The sequence below is a fragment of the Limulus polyphemus genome, unplaced genomic scaffold (assembly GCF_000517525.1).
Source record: "Limulus polyphemus unplaced genomic scaffold, Limulus_polyphemus-2.1.2 Scaffold926, whole genome shotgun sequence".
In the NCBI taxonomy this organism is placed as follows: Eukaryota; Metazoa; Arthropoda; class Merostomata; order Xiphosura; family Limulidae; genus Limulus; species Limulus polyphemus.
In genome coordinates this window covers 58,624-81,084 of record NW_013666536.1, presented here as the reverse complement: position 1 = coordinate 81,084, position 22,461 = coordinate 58,624, and the positions used below count along the sequence as shown (strand labels likewise).

General features: G+C 30.1%; 1 protein-coding gene across 6 annotated transcripts in view; it reads left to right on the top strand.

The window, feature by feature from the left end:
• LOC106461274 (dnaJ homolog subfamily B member 12-like) overlaps positions 1-20,709 on the top strand; it is a 37,064-nt gene extending 16,355 nt beyond the window's left edge. For all 6 annotated transcript variants that reach the window (XM_022388153.1, XM_022388149.1, XM_022388151.1 and 3 more), the window contains 7 exons: positions 8,174-8,319; positions 9,743-9,886; positions 12,198-12,254; positions 15,587-15,654; positions 17,896-18,008; positions 18,419-18,582; positions 19,018-20,709. In XM_022388153.1, the coding sequence (XP_022243861.1) occupies positions 8,174-8,319; positions 9,743-9,886; positions 12,198-12,254; positions 15,587-15,654; positions 17,896-18,008; positions 18,419-18,582; positions 19,018-19,145 (820 nt within the window). In that variant the 3' untranslated portion in view covers positions 19,146-20,709. The remainder of the gene's footprint in view (positions 1-8,173; positions 8,320-9,742; positions 9,887-12,197; positions 12,255-15,586; positions 15,655-17,895; positions 18,009-18,418; positions 18,583-19,017) is intronic.
• The last annotated feature ends 1,752 nt before the right edge of the window (positions 20,710-22,461 follow it).

Genomic DNA, 22,461 nt, shown 5'->3' with positions numbered 1-22,461 from the left:
TAGTATATAACTAGATATATATAGTATAACATTAATTATAAGTAGATATACACTAACTTTTTAATTTTTAAGTTATTAATACTATATATATATATATATATATATATATATATATACACACACACATACATACATATACAAGAGGAAAATAGCAGAGTTAGGGTAAAGGTGTCTGGTGGAGATTGAAAATGAGATTGCTGGACTTACGAGGGTGCACAATAATAAAAACAAAGTTGAGACTAAAACAGATTTGGTTAGCATTCAACCTCTGGGTACTAATATGTTATAGATTTGCCTCTTTGACTTCTTTCAATGAGTGTTAAGATGATCAGTGTGTTTATATAGTGGAGAACTCTTCTTATGTATAAAGATAGTTATTTGTAATGAGGAGCACAGAAAGAGTAGCACTAGAATTTGTTTGCCAAGTGTTGAAGCACAGGATGTTAGAGTGCATGTAGAAGTGAATAGTGTTTGGAATTGTAAATCAGAAAACTATGAATAACTCCTTCAGAGGTTTAGGAATAGAAATAGATGTGTGGCCCTTTTGGGAATACTTCCTCGGATTAGACATGTTAAAGATTTAGCAGAATCCAAGGCTTAAACAAAAGGTATGGCTGATTGGACATGGAGGAGAATTTTTCAGGGTGAATTATATCATAGAGCTGGCTCCATTTAAACTGGTTTGTTAGTAGGAAGTTTGGGGAAGCTTTCAATGAATTAATTAAAGATAGTTTAATGTCAACTTGCCTAGTGGTGAGGGAGCTTGGGAAACTGGGAATAAACAAATTTATTAGATAACTAGGGCAGCAAGGAATTTGGAATCAGGAGATTGAGGTCCTAACAAGTTAAAGATAAACATAGAAGATTCAAGAATAAGCTTATTTGGTATTTTTCTAATATTAAGAGTAATAGAAATATAATGGATGAGTTCAGGACCCTAGTTGAAATGGAAGACAATGATATAATGGAAATGACTTAAACTTATTTGGATTTAGAGAACACTTGGTAATAAGAATTATTTTAAAATTTCAGGTTATAAGTTGTTTAATGGTCTTAAGACTTTTTCAAAAAAGGGATGAGATGGCTCGTTATGTAAGGGATGAACTGTATCTTCTTGGAATTATAGACATAAAGAAATTGTAGTCAAGAAGTTGAATCTGTATGGGTTATAATCAGGGGTTTCAAGCTTAGAAAGTTTTTAATTGGCAGCTGTTATAGGACACCTGATCAGACAAGATGGTGTCAATGAGAATTTAAATGTAATAAGAGCAGAGTTGTTACTAATAATATTAATCCAATAATTAAGGAAGACTTTTAATTTTAGGTACATTAATGAGGGGCATGGAGTAAAGTAGTGAGGAGTAGAGATTTCTTAGTGATTAATTATGTTTTTCTATACCATATGGTCAGAGAGCCAACCAGGAATAGGAAGCAATTTTAAATTTATTGTTAACCACTAATGAGGTTATGGTTGTAAAATATGAAGTGCAGGATCATTTTGGGAAAAGTGATCATTGCATAAGGCCAACAAAAAAAAATTTATAGTTCTGATTACATCCATTTCAAAATTAGGGGGGGTTAAGTAGGGACTTTTTTAAGTTTCTAGCCATTTCTGAAACATTTCACTTTATTGAAACGGAACAACAATAATATAAAACAGCACAATTCATCTTTTTTGTTTGTTTGTATTTAAGCACCAAACTATACAATGGGCTATTTGCACTGTGCCCATCATGCTTATTGAGCCCTGATTTTTAGGATATGAGCCCTCAAGCTTACCACTTAGCCTTGGGAGGGGCACAATGTACCTACAAAGAAACCATCTTGACATGTGAGTGATCTACTAGAGAAGTGCTGATACAAAGAAAATATGACATGATATTTAGTTAGAGATATATCATGTTACAACAACTAATGAGAAAAAAAAACCTGTAATATCATATAGTGCCTGGTAACAGCATGAGAGGGGGGGGAAGCTGTGCTATCATTATAATGAAAAAGGTTAAAGTACATGTTGGTACAATAGTTCAAAGTTGTAGACTGGTGTGGTTAAATCATACTCTTAAAACTGAAAAACTTGTTAAGTGAAAGAAACCTAGTTAAAGGTTCCTAAGCAATCAACTGTTAACTTTGTTTGCCTACAGGAAACCAAATCCATTTAAACTGATCACACTGTGAGTAAAGCTTGAATATAACAGTAGCACCCAATTACTAAAGGTTATTCATGTTTGTTGAAGGGGTGGTGGTGCTTACTTGTGTGAAAAAAAAATCCATCCCATATTTTTGATTAATATTCAAGCATAATGTTCTTTAATGAATGTTTAATCATACATAATTTTATAACTTTGCATAAAAATCATAAGTAGGCACACAGTTTTACCACAATGCAAAAATATCTTATCAAAAACAAAGGATAAACCTATAATTTGTGTCACTGTAATATCATCATATCAGGATAATGGTAAATCACTGTGACCTATCACTAAAATTATTTAGGGTTGGTGCCATTTCATTGTGGTTAGTGGGATAATTGCAACCAAAATGATATTTTTCATAACAAAGTAGGTTGGATGTGAATAAAAGTTTCTTAATTTTCAAAAAGTTAATTTTGAGGCAAGATTTATCATCGGTGAATGGACCTTATTTGTGTGTTGTGCGATGTCACGTGACAATAGAAAGTAAGCTGCTTTCTGTGGTTGCTCAATATTGGCAGGAGCTTTGAAATAAAGAAATCATACTTCTAGTGTAATACTTAATTTGCTGATCTGTGCTTAAGATAGTAAATATTTAATGTTCTTTATTTTAATTGTATATTACACTAGCATTCAAACACTTAACTGAAGAAAAAATGCAAGATTATTGCACAGCCCCTAAGTGCAACAACTCTTTGAATAAAGTAAGTATTCTGGAAAGTGTTAATAAGATTGTGTTATTACTTATTTTAACATTTAAGAATGTAAATGTTCATGTGTTAAAGAGAAAACTAAGTTATAATTGACCTTTTGTAAACATTGAGTGTTGCTGTCCTATTTGCAAAATATAAATGAAGCAAAACTTAAAAATTACTGTACATGTATAATTTTGACTGCTAATAAACAGGTGATAACTTTGTCTCAGGTGATAAACTAATAGTATTATAACAGTATGTCCTTTCAGTTTTCCAAAGTTCAGTATGCATGCAACTTACAAAATGCTTTGTTTTGATATCACTGTCCATCCAAGAAAATCTGCAATATATTATGTTTCTGTTAACTATTATATTTGATTGTCTTGTTCTTTGCTCTAAGAAATTGCATTACAACCAGGTTTGCTTGCATTTTTTTTCTCCAATTTATATATATATATATATGTCAGTGACAGGTACAGAAGGAAACAGAAAATAGCACTGGTATTTATATTCCTTTCTTTTTTTCAGAGAGACACTTCAATTTCTTTCCAAAGAATCATCACAGGTTATGCTTGGAACACTTTAAGGAAACAAATTGAATTATCAATTTTGGAAGAAAGACACTCAAGTCAGATGCAACTCCTACTGTCCTAAGTTCAAGTCAAAGACAGTTACTAGTAAGGAATTCTCTTGATGCCAAGAAACAAATACGAAGTATATCCATTGTGCAACACAAAGAGAAGAATTAGTTTTCGGTACAGTTTTCAAAAAAGTAAATGAGCAGGCAGCTACCATTATTTCATTGAAGAAGGAATTATTATTTTTGAAATTTTCTGTTCATTCATTGATAGTGATGTCGAATATTATCGATATTATACAGGATTTCCTTCTTACAGAACATTTCTTGAGTTCATAAACTTGGTGGGTATACCATACAATAAACCTGAATGACTTAAGATGGTCATGGAAGACAAAGTTTTTACTTTGTTTGTGAGGTTATGATTGGTATTGCATGAATATGATCTTTCCAGAAGATTTAATATCAATCAGCCATCCTTATCAAAGATCTTTATAACCTGATCATATATGTACAACTAAAATCAACAAATATGTGGCCAAGTAAAGAAATGGTAGTTAGAAACATGCCAAAAACATTTGTGACTATCTTCTCACAATGCAGAATCACTCTAAACTGTAAAGAACTATCATACCACTGCTCAGCAACAAAAATGGTTAACTTATAAAAATATTAAATACATTGAAAGCCCTAATAAGAATTACTCCAAATAGAGGATACATTTCTGATAAAGCCTTATTTTGAAGGGCCTCACTGCAAATGAAACAAGATGATGGTGATGTAATTCTTGCAAATGGGTATTTTCTATTGTTGATGATGAATTATCCAGAAAAAAATAAAAGTTATTACTCTGCCATTCATACTCAAAACTTCTCAACTACAATCACTTGAAGTCAAGAAACTAGAAAAATATTCTAGAGTCTATTTTGAGCAATTGGAAGAGCAAAAAATTTCCAACCCTTCAATAAAGAACTTATGGTAGTTGGTATAAGATCTGCAAACAAATTATTGTATTCGTTTCATTTCTTTGTAATATGGGACCCCTTTTGGTAATTATTTTTAATTTAGTTTTTGTTTTCTGAATACTACACATTTGTGTTTAACACATGTCCATATTGTTAACAAATTTTAAAATCTATGAAAGGAATTTTAATGGTTGAAAATATATTTGGATTGCTTATTAATGCATAAATAAATATATGCTTATTTAAATCTGCAATAGCAATATTTAATTTCAAATATGAGGAGAACTAATATCAGTAAAACACCAACATAAAAAACAAAACGGTTAATGTAAATGTCATATTTTCATTTAGTTATGCAAAAGTTTTCAGGTATCACCAAAAATCATAATCACTAATCTATGGGAATTTTTTTCTGAACAGATTTCTCAAAAGATTAAGCCAATTCAAAGGAGAAAAAAAAGCTACATTTTTTTCATATAAATGTAAGACCGTCTTACACATTCAGGCAAGAAAAATGTAAAGTAATGATACTCAATCAACTGGGATAAAACAAATTTTAATAAAAACAAAGGTTTTGTATGATCTGCTGAAACTATTAATATTTATGAGTATATAGATTATTACAATTTGGCCCTGAATCTGAAAATAATAAGGGTGTGTGTTTTTTTCAAATGTAATTCATTACGTATTTTCTAAATAGATGCATCTTTTACTGCTTATCATTTTTCTGCAGTAACTTTTAATAACACTTCGCTTTCCACCAAAATACACGTATTATTTATATAATTAGTCCATTAGGTGAAAAATGTACATAGGGGATACTTGGGTTTAAAACGAATCTATAGCTTGAAACCTGTGTTAATTACACCAAGATTGACAAGCTGTTTAGTTTTAATCTTACAAATTTTTCATATTGAATTTCTTGTCTCACTGCAGGTGCATGTATTAGATTTTTAGGATTCTGTGTTGCTTTTGCCAGGTTATGTGGATTTTATAGTTTTATCAGTATCTTGGAATACCCAAATGAAGATGCTGTCAACCTGAATTTGCAGGTAATATATCAGTCATTTTGCAGACACTGCTCTCGTATTCAAATTTTAGTGTTTCCTGCTTCTTGTAATTATGATGATATACTTGTGGTGGAATATTAACAAATCATACTCCAAGTGTTCTAGTTAAATACTATTTCTCAATGCATTCCCTGGAGGAATCTTGTTTGGCAGTTTATCTTTTTGATTATAAAGGAAGTGACTGAAACAACTTTCTTTAGATAAAGACTGCAAGTAGTGTAATAACTCTGATTTGGAGATGGCTACTGGATTATTTTTAGATGCATTCCAAAATTTGTTCTCTTTTTCCAACAATTATTTCTTCAGACATTGCTGGTATTACAGTATGTGCTGATGGCTGGTACCATTTCTGCAATTTTTCTGTTCATTTCAAAATGATCTTCAGTGGGATGATGTAAAACACCAATATACACAGGACATGATCATTCCCCAAAACAAATTTTACTGTTTCAGTTAACAGCAAACATTGCCACTTAAGAAACTCCTTTTTTTACTATTTGTGTTCAGCAATAGCAGGAATAAATATCAAATTAGTTTTTGATGCATGGCAGATATTGCTTATATTCTATTCAAATATAGTTTTTATGACTGTTTCAAAACTACTTTATAATTAGCAAAAATACTAATTAACAGTTTTTTGGGTATGAATTAGAACATTGGCTTTTGTTTATTACACCTAACCTCAAATGGAAACTGCAAGTTTCTTTTTTATTTCTGAACAACGATTTAAGTTTCTATAACACAGACACTGCAAAATACCTAAACTACATTGAAGTGCTTTACTTTATCCTAAGTAATATATAACCTGAATCCATATTAACAGTTAGTTATACATATATCAATAAAGCATATAATGCATTACTGGAATTATACTTTTGACTTAGCTAGAAACTCTGATAAGAAATATTTTTGACTTGTTATGTAAAACCAAATATAAAATTCAAAATTCTGATAATCAATACAAAATGCCTAAGCCAGTGTTCAAGATATATATATATATGCCTTTCTCTTTCCTTTTTTTAAGTGCCAGAAGATGGTATTATAGATATCCACTCAGTCTGTGAGTCATTGGATCAAACCCATCACCAAACATGCTGTGGAAGTGTTATAACATGATGTCAATCTCTCTGTTCATTCATAAAGAGTTGGCAGTGGGTGGTGTTGACTAGCTGCCTTCCCTCTAGTCAATCACTTCAAAATTAGGGATGGCTAGTGCAGATAGCTGTTGAGTAGCTTTGTATGAAATTCAGCAAAGCAAACAATAATATTCACATATCTTATTGCAGCACATAAGGCAGTTGGAGAGTTGTTAATGTTACTCCTTTTTATTTTGAAGGAGAGAGAAGAGTTGCATAGGAAATTATAGGCCAGGTAATCTTATACTTCTTTAGTGGAAATGATTCTAGACAGTGTGCCAACAGAATTTTTGCAAAGTCATTTATTGAAATGTGGTACCATAAAAGAAAGCCAAAGATAGATTTGTTGTAAGGAAATTTTGAATTACTAATATTTTTGAGGATATCACTTGTTGACTGGATGATGGAAAGGGTATGGACATGGTGTACTTCGATTTTCAAAAAGATTTTGATAAAGTACAACACAAAAGATTAACCAATAAAATTTCTTTGGTAGGAGTTGTGGAAAGACTACTTAATTAGTGTATGGTGGTTGTGGGAGAAAGTAAAGGATTGTTGTTAATGGAGTCCAGTTCAGCTGGACCTATTTAACTAATGTAGTGCCTTAAAGACCAGTATTTTGTCCTTATTTTTTCTTATTTACATAATGATAATGAAAGGGCATAATTATTAATTTAGTAAAGTTTACGTATTAAACTGTTAGATATTTCTAGCTGTATTGCATAATGACTGAGTCAGTTGATAAGTTGGACAGATATTTGGCAAAAGACCTTTAATTATAGTAAATTCAAGGTAATGTCTTTAATATTTAATATAGATGGGAACCTGATTCAGTATCTTGACTGAAAAAAAAATTACTTTGTCATAGTCATGGTTAAGTCACTCACTCAAGCCTTCGAATCAGTGTTCTTTTGCAAGTAATAAAGCTGATTAAATTTTAGGGTTTACAGACATATTGATTACAAGTCAAAAGAAATAATTATATCTTTATACAGATCATTAGTAAGGCCTCAGTGGTGTACTGTGTATAGTTTTGGTCTAAGAAAAGATTTAAACTTACTGGAAAGGGTTCAAGAATGATTCCAAAGATGGAAGTACTTTCTTGTAGAGACAGGTTAAGATCTCTGATTTTCTCTTGAGAAAAGAAAGGTTAAGAGGTGATCTTATTGAAGTGTGTCAGTTTATCTGGAAAACTGATAGAACAAAAAGAAAAAAAAGAAAATTCTGAGGATAATAGTATGAGAGGACACAAGTTTATCATTGGGCTGCAGTGAAGTTTTATTTTAATAACGATATGATTGGTTTATGGAATGAGTTGACATTGCCAGTAGTGGAGGCCAGAATTATACTGGAATTGATGATTTCTTAAAAAATAGAATGTTGGTTTTAATTTTTCTTTTCTTTGTGCTAGGGTAGCCTTGAAGGTCTAAGAGTTTCTTTATTATCTTTAGATTATGTTATAGTATAATTCAGACATAATTAAATTGGAAATGGTTTGTACCAGCTTTTTATTTTTTTACTTTTTTATTTTTTCTAAGGATTAAACAGTGTAAAAACTACTATGAAATTCTAGGAGTGTCCAAAGATGCTGATGAATCAGATCTCAAAAAGCAGTACAGAAAACTAGCACTTCAGTTTCATCCTGATAAAAACAAAACACCAGGAGCAGCTGAAGCTTTTAAAGGTAAAAATGGTAACTGTGTAATATACTGACTTAGAGTTAAATATTTTGTTTTTATAATCTCAAACTTACAGCATTTAAGATTCAGCAGTGTTGTTTTCAAAAACAACTGTTCTACAAGCTGAGTTGGGGCTTCAAATCCTACCTGATCTTAATTTTCCTTTTTCTTAAAAATTCCAACTATATAAGATGGTCTGTCATCCATAAAGTTTTATAGCTATGGCACTTGTCTTTGGCTCTACCAACAATTACAATAAATGTATTCTGAGCTTTACAAGCTAGTTGAGAAAGCTCAAGATTTCTGCTGAATTCTGTTTTATTAAAACTTATATCAAGCCATGGGTTTGATTCTCAGCTTAATTCTCACTGTACAGTACTGATATTTCATTACAGTACTGTGTCATCCTGATATTTCTTTAAGTTGATAATTAGAAAGCAAATAACTGATAGTTATAATTCTTCGTGATATAGTTCAGCCTCCTGCTGTTGAATTTGACTGTGCCCTTCCAGTTTTGTAGGGCACTTTTTATTGTTTAAACATAAATAAATAAGCATTGATGCTTTATATTCAATAGTTTATAATATTCAAAATTGCTATCACATGAAAAGCTGTTCTTTTTGTTTTTTACATTACTAATAGCTAATGGTTTTTGTAAAGACTAAAAAAGTATGGGATCTTAAAGGTCTACACATAATGTAAACATCTTATATTTTATTTAAAAAAGAACATCATCATCAAACAAGGATTTGAGGATTGTTTTAAGGATTAAGAAGAATGGAGTTAATACTCAAAAGCTAGATGTATTCTTCATAGCTTTTTTCACTCCTAGTCATTGTAGATGCAATTAAGATTGATAATAATCATTTTTAAGAGTTTCTGTTAAACACAAAGTGATGAATATTATGCAAGTACTCTGAATCTATTTCTTAATACTGTATAATAGAACACTGGATTATCCCAGTCCTGTGGCTTATGATGAAAACATTGTGTATGAGTCAACAAAAAAATTATTTTACATGTTTTCAAAACCTATGTTTCTGAAATTACCAATATTAAGATTGGCATAGCTAGGAACATCATTATGCTCATACCTGTACCTTTGATAGAACTTACATTTAAGAAATTATTGCAGTCTCTATGAAGGTTGTATTTTGACTTTTAGTCTCATGTGGACCACTAGAAATAGTTAGAGTTTAGCAAAATGACACATCACTATAATTTAATTAAGTATCAATACATGAAAGATAAGTGGTACTATGTCTTGACTTCTAGTAAAATAATTTAATCCAATAAAACAAAATCACAAAACCTGGAATTTATATTTTTTCTGCAGTGTATTAAACTTAGCTGTAGATTTTGGAAAAGACTTTTTGAAAAAATGTCTTAGCTCTGTTACACTATGTTTATCAATGATTTCAACTTTAGCAATTGGGAATTCATTTGCTGTGTTAAGTGATCCAGAAAAAAGGAAACAGTATGATCTTTATGGTTCTGAAGAGGTTCAAGCAAGAAGGAGACAAAGTCGATCTTTTCAAGATGGCTATTATGATTACAATCGAGGCTTTGAGGGTGAATATATTTTTAAGTGTATTTTATTGTGCAACATTTTTAAGACATTATTTCCCATATTATATATATATATATATATATATATATATCTAGAATGTGAGGAATGATACTGAGTCCTCCAGGGAAAATAATAATTCTGTATGTGAAACAGACAAAGCAAAATATTGACTTATGTATGTCTATAGAGCAATAAATTAAGATTAAATTGGAAAATGGTCTTTAAATCATTTTACATGAAGAATAATACCAAATAATTACACACATGCATAATTTGTAATTGTCAGGATAAGTGTCACCTGCTTGGGACTCGAATCCTGGCAGTTCATTTGAGCTCCTGCCTCAGAACAACCGTGTTATCCAAGGGTCCCAGGCTTAACCCCTTGTTAGGATAAATTTCTTAAACACCTATTTCGTTCATGTAAAAATATACTGTTAGAAAATTATTCCTTAACCCTGTTTTGACAGTGGATGAACAGGTAATTCCAAATGCATGCTTGTATCTCAACAGTTGTTTACTGAAAACATGTTATGAAATTGATGTTTTATCATTATGTAATGCATGTTTAGTGTATATAGATAAAAATTCTAGCTATCTAAACTCTAAACTTTGCACTTCTAGATTTGATTTTATTTTTTCTTGCTTCTTAGCTTGTATTTGTTCTGTTTGTTCATCTGTAAATTTTTGGTTGAACTCAGAATTATTGTACTACCCATGGAGGTCTTGAGCACTTTGAGTGGTTATTGGCTAAAATAGTTTATTTCAAACTCGTATGTTGGATGTTTCTGTGAAATTTGTAGATAGTTTCAAATATTGGCATTTACAATCGTGGATTATTGTTTTTTATAAACATTTTAGGGAGCATACAAACAGTGAATTTATTGTTAAAAAAATTAATGAAATTGTATACAAATCTAGCTTTGATGAATAATCTCTTTATGCTAACATTGCAAGAGACTGTTGATTTGAGTCCAGATTTGGCTTTTTGATCTTCCAAAATTAATTTCTAAGCTTGTGTTTTCTAAGTTAATCATGTTGGTTAAGTTAATGGAATAATTTATGATAAAGTTCATGGCATTAGTTTGTGATTAAAGTTTGCACTTGCTAAGGTAATTATTTTTGAGTGGTTTCCATTAAAATAGTGATTGAAAGGATTATATTATATTGAACTTAAACCATTTTACTGTGGTAGATATGTAGATAGTGTATTTACCATTTTCATTCATGTTGGTGAATATTTTAAATATCTGAATAATAAGCTTCCAGATATAAAGTTTATGTGTGAATTTCCTGTTTCTAGATAACTTTGTTTTTAATCAACAAAGTAGTTTGATGTACAGTAGGTCTATACCATAAACAAACTTTTTATGACTTTATACAATTTTAGTAGTTTTTTTCTGAAGGTATTTAAAGTGAATTTGGTTGAAGTGCTTATTAATCATTTTTTAAAGGATTGTAAGCTGTTATTCTGTATTGCTTGAAAAAATGATTTTAACAATAAATTTTTTAAATGTTATGAATTTTATAGTGATTTCAATGGTAGTAATACCAGCAAAATGCTAATTGCCCTGACTACACTATAAAGTTTTGAAGTGTGAAATACCAAGAAAAACAATAATAATAGTATTACTATACCTTGCCAGTTGCTTAGTGGAGACTTTATGCCACTAAAATTTTGGGTTTGATCTGTGCAAAAGTTAAAATACAAATAACACATTGTATAGCTTTGTGCTTAATAACAAATAAACAAGTGTTGCCACATTTAGGACAACAGTCACAGTATAAAAGAAAGAACTTATTCAATATTATGCTGAGTTCATCTACAGATAGAAATTCAACTTCCCTGCTAAGTGTAACTGCTCTTCACTTACCTTTTAGGGGTAACTGCTGTCTGGTTTCTTGGGAAGAAGAGAAACATATCAAGATCAATATCTTATTCACCAGTAATTATGACATTTAAAAATAATGTTGCATTTATTTTCACTTCACAAACATTACTTGAACTATGAAAAGCAATGACCAAAAAAACCAGACAGTAAAAAATAGGCTATACGTGTTGTAATCGTTTTTGTTTGTGATGTTGAGTTTATTGTGATAGTGGGATGGAAGTTACTCTACTGATAAGAATACTCTTTCTGATACTTTGTAATAAACAACTTTCATTCATTAAAATATTCTTAAGAAGTAGAGAAACTTCTGGAATATGTAAAGGTTTTGAAGGTTTTAACATATTAGATTATTAAAAGCAAAGAAAACTAATTTGTTTAAGAAATCAATCTTTTGTCACAAAATAAGCTTGTATTTTTTTGTTAGCTGACATGTCTGCTGAAGAGCTCTTTAACATGTTCTTTGGAGGAGGATTTCCTTCAGGTAAAGCAGTTTGTTTCATGTAAAAACATCATCAAAATTGTGATCATTTCATTTTCCTTAGTTTTGAGTTGTTTTACTGCATTTATAATGTTAATTGAATGACTTGAGATAACATATTTATTGTAAAAGTAAATTTTTAGCATATCATGACATTTTTCCAGGAAGGATCCTCAGTCTTGAAAAATACTTACAAATGGGATTAAATGGAAAAAAATACAACAATCAAATCTATACCTTTCAAAACGTGATTTTTTGTTTTTTTGATAGTATAATACAAAAGTGAAAATTAATGTTGCAGATGGATTACTTGTAAACAATGTCTAGAATTATGGAGCTTTGGTAAGTGGATCCTATTCCACTTCCCAATTGTAATCAATAATTGGGTTACTAGATTTATCAATAATCACTTCTTTTGTTGAATAGTTTCAAGTGGTCTGCTCCTGCCTTCTGTCTTTGAATATAATGTTTGGAACTCTGTTTTGAGTTTTTCTTCATGAGCCCTGATGACAAACTCTGCTCAAGGGCTGTTTTTATGTTTGTCTGGGAAGTAAAGCAGATATCTTTCTGTTGGAAGATTTCTGTTTACACATTTCTATTAAATGCCAGTTGAAGCACAAAATGAAAATTCTAGTGACTTTCCCTTTTTTTGTAATTTGACATATGTATGTATGAAGATGTTTTTTCAGTAGTTACTGTGTATAAACATATGTGGAAAAACAACAATGATTAAAAAAAGAGTTATAAGACTCGTATTAGAGAAAATTTAGACATATTTCCTCTGCCTTGCAGCTATTTTTAACCAATTATTTTTGACCATTTTGTATTTCAGATATTACAGTATTGTATATGCATTTGCTATTTTTTTATACATGTTAGACCATTGTTAGGAAATAGTTCGTTTCTGATGGCCTTTCTCTTAAAAAATTAGCATGTTAGATGTAATAGCTATAAATTATGGTTTACCCATGCAGTACCACTGCTAAGTGTGGTAGATACTATACACAGAATATTTAAAAATGATCATATATGAAATATTTATTTACTAATGTTTTTAATAAAAATTTGGAAGAAAAAACAATTCTCTGCCCTACAGGTTACATTCTTGATCATGTGAGCATTGATCTTCATACTAGTATAAACAGTTGTGACCTAGTGTTTTGTCTACTGCCACCAACATGGCACATTCAAGGGCTCTCAAAAATACTTTTGAGTGATAAGAAGTTTGAGTGGTACTCTGGACTGCCATCAGTGTATATAATGACATTTGGTGACACATTATCTTTGCCATGATGCTGATCAATCAGTGCACTAACTACTTCGAAGAGTATTTCTTACTGCAGTAGATGGCTCTGTAGCATCAGTATGAAGAAAATTTTTGATGTTTTCCTGTAAAGACTACCTTCTGCACTCTCTGGTACTGTATTCAGCAAAATAACTGTGTATGTTGGATATATTAGAAAAGTCCTGATCCATGAATGACATTGTTTTAAACCAGAATTACTCTTCTGCACCTCTATAAAGGTGCAGTTGGCTTATGAACAGAAATTTTATATTTATCATCTGTACAGATATGGTCTACATTGTCTCTAAGTAAAAGAGTAAGTTGTTTGGGATATTGAAAAAAGCTTATTGCAAGTTTTATGAAATAACAACCTGAAATACCTGTCAACTGATGGAGAATGTTTAAACTTAATTAAGATAATGTAAGTTTAACAGCAATCATATATTTCAAAGTAATAACTTGAACATGAACTTTATCTCAAAGTTTTAAAATTATAACAAAGCATCTTCATAAACAACATTTTCAGTGAGTTTGCTTTCCATTTACCAACAAATAAAGATTTTGAGGTGATCCCACCCTTGAACACCCTACATCTGACTGACCATGAGAAAAGCATGGTTGTTTGAGAAACAATCCAGCAACTTTCATAGTTTGACCTTGAATCCCTTTAGAATATTCAACATTGTCAAAAGCGTTAACTTTCCAAGATTGTTTGAGGTTGACTCAATAGAATGGGAGTAATTAACCAACAGGCTTTACAAAATGGAAATAGGGTTAAGTTCAATTTTGATCCCCTTAGGACATTCCCCATAGTTCATAGTGTTTGCTTATACATTTTTGGTTGAGATTGGCCCAATAGGTTGGAGGAGTTAGGGTGCAAACAAACAAACATTTCGTCTTTATATATATGTAGATTATAATTTTTAGTTTAAAATAAAATTTTGGTGCTTACTGACTCTCATGACTACTTCTCTGGAATGTAAAAGTACATTTTCACTTTGTTCTGTCCTATCTCTCTACATGAAGTTAGGTGGCCTTTGTTACCACCCAAACACAATATACACAAGAGATAGCCTTGATCTACATAACCAGCTAACCTTAGTTTGTTGAGAAATCTATATATGTTGTGTGGCTTTGCTGGCAGAACATGTGAAATAGCAACTGGGTTATAAACTCTATCAATGTTTCTTCTAAAGTGATCATGAATTGCTTTAAGTACATGCATATGGAATATATACTGCTGGAGTTGTTAACAAATTTCCAATCTCACACACTTGTATTTGTAGTGAGATCATCTGACATATGATATTCAGAAACAGCAATGAACTGGTCTTCTAAATAATCAATGTACTTTATATTTAATTCTACAATTGCCTCTTCAGCAGTGTATATTTAAGCAAAAGAGCTATTATTTGTGTAGAATGTAAATAAAAATGTTAAATATAAATTAACATATAAATTAAATATAAATGTTAAAAATAAAATATTTTCAGGCACTTCAGAGTTTTTTTCATTTGCTATTGGTTTCAAAAGTTCACCTTATTGCACGTTATATTTCCCAGTGCGCAAAGATCACATCTTGTGCCTCTTTCTGATGCTTAAGTGTCACTTGCTGCTTTAATGCAGAGCTACTGTTACCTACAAATGCTACCTAATGGTTGCAATGATAATTTCACTTTTCAACTGTACTTGGTAGTGGACAAAAATATTATCATCAGAAATAATTTATCATCCATACAATATCTTTTTGTATTCTACATATTTGTAGTTTTCACAGTTTGCTCTAAAAACTTTGTTGTCAACTTTTTTCAAGTACAGAGAATAAAAAAACTCTTTGTACATTATTTTGAACTTCTTTAAAATCATTGAATCTTGTTGAAAGAATAGTAAGAGCAATTTTGATGATGTTTTATGTTTTTTGCTACAAAAAGCATCTTTGAACATTTTTTTTTATATATAAAATTGTATGGCTCTATAGAAAAATCTACAAAAAAATTTTTCTCAGTTAATGAATGCATCATTTGAAAAAGACTATTGCTTTTTCTCCTAGGAAATGTTTATGTTCGTAGAGGAAACAGATGGCATAACTATAGACAACAGAATGAAGCTCAGAATGATGTAAGTGGAAAATATGATTATATTGAAATAGTTGTAAAGGTCTGTTTGATAGATTTTCACCAATTATAGAATTAAGAAATTATATGCTTCATAGAATTTTAAATGAAATATAATCCTAATTGAAAATGTTTTAATATCAAGATCCATTACCGTTGCTTTCCATTAAAAGCTAAAGTTAGTTTAAATAACACATGTAAGTGATCTCAGCCCGCTCGTATTATTCAGACAGTTTTTCAGTTACAACTAAAAAAATATGATTCCAGATCAAAAAACGTTGTCATGATGTATGTAGATACAACCTGTTAGTTTTTGTAGATGTTTACACAGTGTTTTGGGTCTTTAGGTTTTGCTGTAATTTGTTTCATGGGCTGTATCTATTGTGAAGTAATTTGAAAAAGGGTACTGTTCAAATTATAATGACTGTAGTGTTGCGTATTTAGTTGTGATACATAATGTATGTTGTAAATTGTTATTAGAATGAACGTTTATAAAAAATAGCTTTACATTTCAGATAGTAGCCTAGCTTTTGTGTCTTCACTGTATCTTGGCTTCATTTGAGCAAGAATTTAAGGAAATACTGCATTTAGATAAAGTTTCACTGATATAAAGCTCAATGTATTGCTTTATCACAAATTTTATATGTCTATCGTCAAGTGGATAAAAGTTGTAAAGGACTACACTTGCATTATTAGACATTTCCGCAACTGTTATTTCAACCATATTTTCATCATCTTATAGCTACAAATAGTATATCATAATTGGTCAGACTGTCACTACTGACAGAGGATGATTAACATACAGGTTCATTTCAAAAACTGTCCAGAGGTTCTAAAATGATGAAAAAACAGGGCAGAATACTAGATTTGGTAAATGTTATATGTTTACTATTTCAAGGTTGTAAATCTCTGTTAGTTTTTTTCACTGCAACAGCAGTAAAAACATCTAGACTCAGCAGTCTTTGTGGTAGAGTTGGTGTGGTAAATGGAAGCATGCTTTTATTTTAGTCTAATATATTTGTTTCAGTAAGTGTGTAACAAACTATTGTTAGCAAGTATCTCTGTTAATAAGACATTACTTAGCTTTGATTTGGAATAATAGAAGGCAAAAAGAAATGTTACATCACTAAATTTTCACACTGTGCAAAGTATATATTTTTTTTTCAACAAGACACCAACTTTCTTTAACCCTTTCACGATGGGCTCGGTATAAAATACACAAGTTCATAAACACAGTTGCACACATTAAGTATTTATACTATAACTTTTAATGCAGTACGTGTATCGTCACAAAATTTGGTAGACTTTTAGTAAACATTATAAATCTTTTGTATACAAAAAAACAGATTTTTTTAATCAAGTATTTTTACTAAAGATTTGTTTATAAATATATTCAATCTGTTTCATTACTAGTCTGACTGCGAGGTGGTTTTCATGTTATGATTAAAAGAACTATTCTTCATCTCAAGCCCCCCATTGGCACAGTGGTATGTCTGTGGATTTACAATGCTAAAATCCGGGTTTTGATACCTGTGGTGGGTAGAGCACAGATAGCCCATTGTGTAGCTTTGTGCTTAATTACAAACAAACAAACGATCTTCATCTCAAAATTCTAAAATATCATTTGTGTAATTTCTACATCCCCTAAATATATTTCAAATGTTTGTTTTCAGTAAAACTTTATATTTTATCTGTTATTTTCTCTACCCTAACTCTATACGGGGTCTGTCAATTTGACCAACTTTGTAACCACCATAAAAAATTAGGAAATATATATAAGTTATGTTTTTTTGTTCCAGAATGACTACAGATTATAACACGAAATCACAAATGTTTATTCTAAATAGCTTAAATCTCATAACGTTATACATTTATATATATATATATATCATTTTCATTATAATAACTTTTTCAGCCGTGCCTGGCAAATATTACGGAAGTTGCTATGACGTGCACTCATGTTACTGTATCCAAGTATATAAAACTGGCCTTTACAAAGTGACCTGTCTTGGCTGTGTTTTAGTGGACTAGTATTTTGTAAAATACAGTCACATTTCAGTTATAATACATTATATATATATGTATATACATTATTACTATTTACAAATAAATTCATAACTATCAGATTTCTTCTCTGTTACTAAGCTGTACTGTAATATTAATATAAATATGAAAATTTAATATTTACAACTGTGGTTTAGTTTATTGTTGGAGATTTGCATCTGATAAACATGTTTTTTCACAGCAAAGTGGCTATAATGCACTCCTCCAGATGATGCCCATTTTGATCCTGGTTTGTCTATCTCTCATGAGCAGCTTCTTTGTTTCAGAACCAGCATTTAGTCTTATTCAAACATCGTAAGTTTCTAAAATTCCCCTTTTTAGAATTGTCTTTTTAAGTTAGTGTTTTTTAAGCATAAATAACTCAGTCAAATAGATGTTCATTGCAGCAGAATTCTGCATAAACCTATGTTGTATTGGAATTAAATCTTGGCAAGTTTTCTGTTCTTATGTTTCGGTTTTGACAAACTATTGCTTGTTGCTGATGTCCAAGTCATGAGAGAAGTTGTGTTGGCTTATAGTTTGTTTCATTTATTGGTAGATATCCTGCATTAAACCAGTAGTAATGAAAATATTTTAGAAAATTCATGTGAAAGTTGATGCATATAAATTGTAAAGTCATTTGTAATGTTTATTTCCACGTGGAAGGAGTTTTAAAATTTTGTGTGAGATAAATATGGGTATTAATCCAACGTTGTTTATCCCAGAAAATATTTCCACGAGCGGAAAACAAATAATATGAAAATACCATATTATGTAAAAGAGAACTTTGCCAGTGATTATCAGGGAAATATAAGAAGAATAGAAGCCCAAGTAGAAGAAGAATATGTAGCAAACCTTCGGACATCCTGTTTCAGGGAGAGAAATTACAGTAAGTGTCATGATGTAGATGTTATGGTATTTGATAAGTTATAACTTTTTGATTATAGCATTATTCTATTATTTGTGCTGTCATACATGCATTTTTTCTGTTTAGCCATTTAAGGTTCATTAGCTTAGAAAGTTACAGCTTTTTTTCAGTATTTTTTCTTCAGATAATAAAGTCTAAGAAAGTTATTATTTATGCTATAAGTAATTTTTTAGAATTAGGAATAAAACCTTTTATAAATATGGAGAAATTAATAAACAATTGTGTAACAGAAATCTAAAACCATTTCAAATTTAATGTCATGTTTATTGTAATTAAAATTAGCAAGCAGCCAAAGGATTTCTTTCTTACACATATGGAGAGAAATAGTGTTTTTAGTATATACTTAGGAAATTCATGGAAGTATTTTTGAATCAGACATTTTCATTTCATTTTCAGAGGAAAGCATGATATGGCGAGCTCGTAATTTCTTTGACCGGGAGCTTGAGGAGAAAGCAAAGAGGCTTGGAACTCCTTCGTGTGATGCTCTCAGTAGCTTGTACCATAGAGACAGCAAAGGATTATAGTGTTCATACTAGGAAGTGTAAATAATATCCTGAAACTCAGGAATTCTAAGAATTTTTGTAGAGTAGTGTTGATAGTGAACAAAAAACTGTTTACTGTGTTGGCTATCTGCACATTATATTCTAAGTCTTCAAACTTATATATATCTTTATTATCTTTTTATTGAACCCATAACAAGAAAGAACCCTATCACGCATCTGGTTGTTTTTTAACTTTACATTGGTTGGATTTCTTCTGTTTTTTACAATAGAAATAGTAATAAATTTTCTAAAGATATGCCTTTATAAATTCATGAAGAAACACTCAAATTTTTTGGAATTACACAAAATGAAACTCAATTTATAGCCTTATAATTTTAGTATTAAAAAATTTGCCTTTGATATTAATGTGACATAAACATAAGGAATGATGAAGGGAACAATGAATTTTTATTTTCTAAAATGATGTGTGAGGAGATATATTGTCCCTTCTAACTGTTTTTATTAATGTTATTTACCACGTTTGGTGTGTTTTGTAGCTGTATAGTATCAAACTCTAAGAAACCTTAGCCTCTATCTTATTCATGATGGCAACCACTTCAGGTTATTTTGCTGATATTAGTAGGTGAACAAAAAATACGGAAATCTTATATGGCACCAGTTTTTTGTAACTGTTCCAAGAGGTAATAAGTTAAAAGGTTAAATTTAACTCATAAGTTCCCTTTTGGCACAATACTTAAATATGATTTTTATGACCATTCATTTTGAGTTTCAGTACATCAATCCCAGCTCAAAATTAAAGGATTCTGGTCTTTAATTACAGAATGGCATATGAATTAGTAAATTTCTGTAGTTCTAATAATGAAACTTAAAAGTTTTTTAACAATCTGTATCAGTACATGGTTTTTACTGATTGCATATACTAATTCTAATTCTCTTGGAGGCAAATCTTTTGGGAAAAAAAGTGCCATTAACCATCTAAATTTGTGGTTAAATTACTATGACTGTCAAGTTTGAGCATGTATGTTGTTCCAAGAGTTTGCTATGATTATATAACAACAAACACACCATTATTCCATTTCTATTAAGTGCAAATTAAATATTTTTAATGAAGTCAGACTATACTTGAAAATATTTTTAAAATGTAATTTTTTTTTTTCTGCCAGATGAGACCAGAAATAGTTTGGATACTAGAATTATGTGCATGCAATTAATGATATCTGGTTGCATTAAATATTTATCTCTTCATAAAGCTTGCATAGGAATACCACTTATTAATATAAAGAAATCAAATTGACTCTACCAAGTTTTTGTTTTTCAATGGTTATATCATTTTTCTTTTATATTAATCATTCTAAGACAATATGAAAGTGAGTAGTTTAAGTTGTGTAAAAATTTCAGCAGAAATCCCCAAGTTTCTGCATAGTACTGAGTTTTTAATATACAAAAAATAGCAGGCTAAACTTAATATATAAAAATCAATACGGTCTAACCTGGCATAATTATGATAAATTGGAAATGCAGTATCCAGTTGCATTTATCATTATTATTATTCGAATAATGGAATGTTTATTTGACCTTTATATTCGAAAAAAAAAAAGAGATTTAATATAATTAACTGTTACATACATCTTCAGTGTTTTCATTTTTACTGTTTTAGTTAAATATTTTGCAATTATCACATGAAGAGAGAATGTCAATAAAATGTACAGTTTACAAATTGAAAAATAAAACCCTTTTTCTTAGGTGAAGTGTACTCTTGTACTTGATTTTATATGTATTTAAAATCAAGGAAAATTTGAAATATCAGTTAAAAAGTACAATAAAATATCATAGAAACTGGTAAAATACATGAAATACGATTAACTAAACCCAAAGGTATTACTTTATTCTGTACAGGTAGCATGACTGCATCTTTTTATACTTGAACAGATACCCAAACTAAAATTATGAAGCATTCGTTATGATTTAAAATAATGCACACTTGCAAAAGCAAATATTTATTAAACAAGACTGTCTTTTTTTTTATTTCAAGAACATTATGAGCAACTAACGGTAAACTTATGTTTTTAGAATAAAGTTCTCCCAGTTGAATTTCTCTCAGAAGAATATATACATCAATGGTTATATGCACAACTTTTTTATATCTGCAAAATATCTTGTGGGTAATGGCTTTGTTCATATGAAAATAAAATTTTAATAGTGATTTTTCAAACTGAGACATGCACACTACTTGATATGATGCAAGATATTATATAACTTATACATGACACTTAAAAGTAAATTTAGTACATCTTAAAGAATGTACTTCAATAGACAGTGTTATTCCAAAAACATCTGACGAATTTTATTAGATAATTGAAAAATGAAGTACAGTTGACTTTTACTACAAAATTTTTACACCAATAACTAATGTAAATTTTCAGGATTATTCACACATTAGTGAAAAAAATATTCACTTGGACAAAGTGGTAATTTTAAAGTATATTGTATGCAGCATGAGACACCATGTTGAAAACCTTGCTTGAGTTGCAATTGCTATAATGGTCATTATCACCAGAGTGTTGATGATTTGTTGTAATGGGCATAGAGAAATGTATTACAATTACTGTTACATATATACAAATGATTGATTTTTAAACTATACATGATTTAACATTTTCCTTATTGGAATTACACATTTTAAGGAAGATGTTTTTAAAGCATTTGAAAACTTTGTATTTTCCTAAGTTATTGGAAATGAAGTTAACCCATTAACTGCGGATGACGGAAATATCCGTCAGTTGCACATATATAACTCTATGCGAATGACGAAAATTACCGTTTTATTGTGATTGATGACAACTCAGTTTTATCTGCAAGTGAGAAAACGGCAACCGAGCTGCTACTGCACCAGTTAATGGGTTAACATTTTTAAGTAGCATTTGCTATATTTAACAAAATCAAATTCATGTACATGGAACACTTAAAATCAGTTAATGGATCTTGAAATGGTCCTGGGAGTCTTATTATTTACAGTTCTAACTTAAAGTGCTGTTTGCATCATACATTTACTGATGAATTTATAAAATCAAAACTTTGCTTGAGATTTATTTATGCTATTCTTTTGTTTTAAAACCTGTAGAAGCAAAAGAAAATTAATTTTTTTTTAGGTTAACAGATTTTTGAAGTAATAAAGAGGGTGAAAAAAAAGTTTTGTTGACTTTACCTTAAGCAATAGGTTCATATTGAGAGAATTACACTAAAGTAAATGTGATTTGTTTTTCATTGTGCATACAAATAGTAGTAAATGTTTTCCTTAATACTGAATTTGTTATTAAAGCAAAACCTACATTTTGCT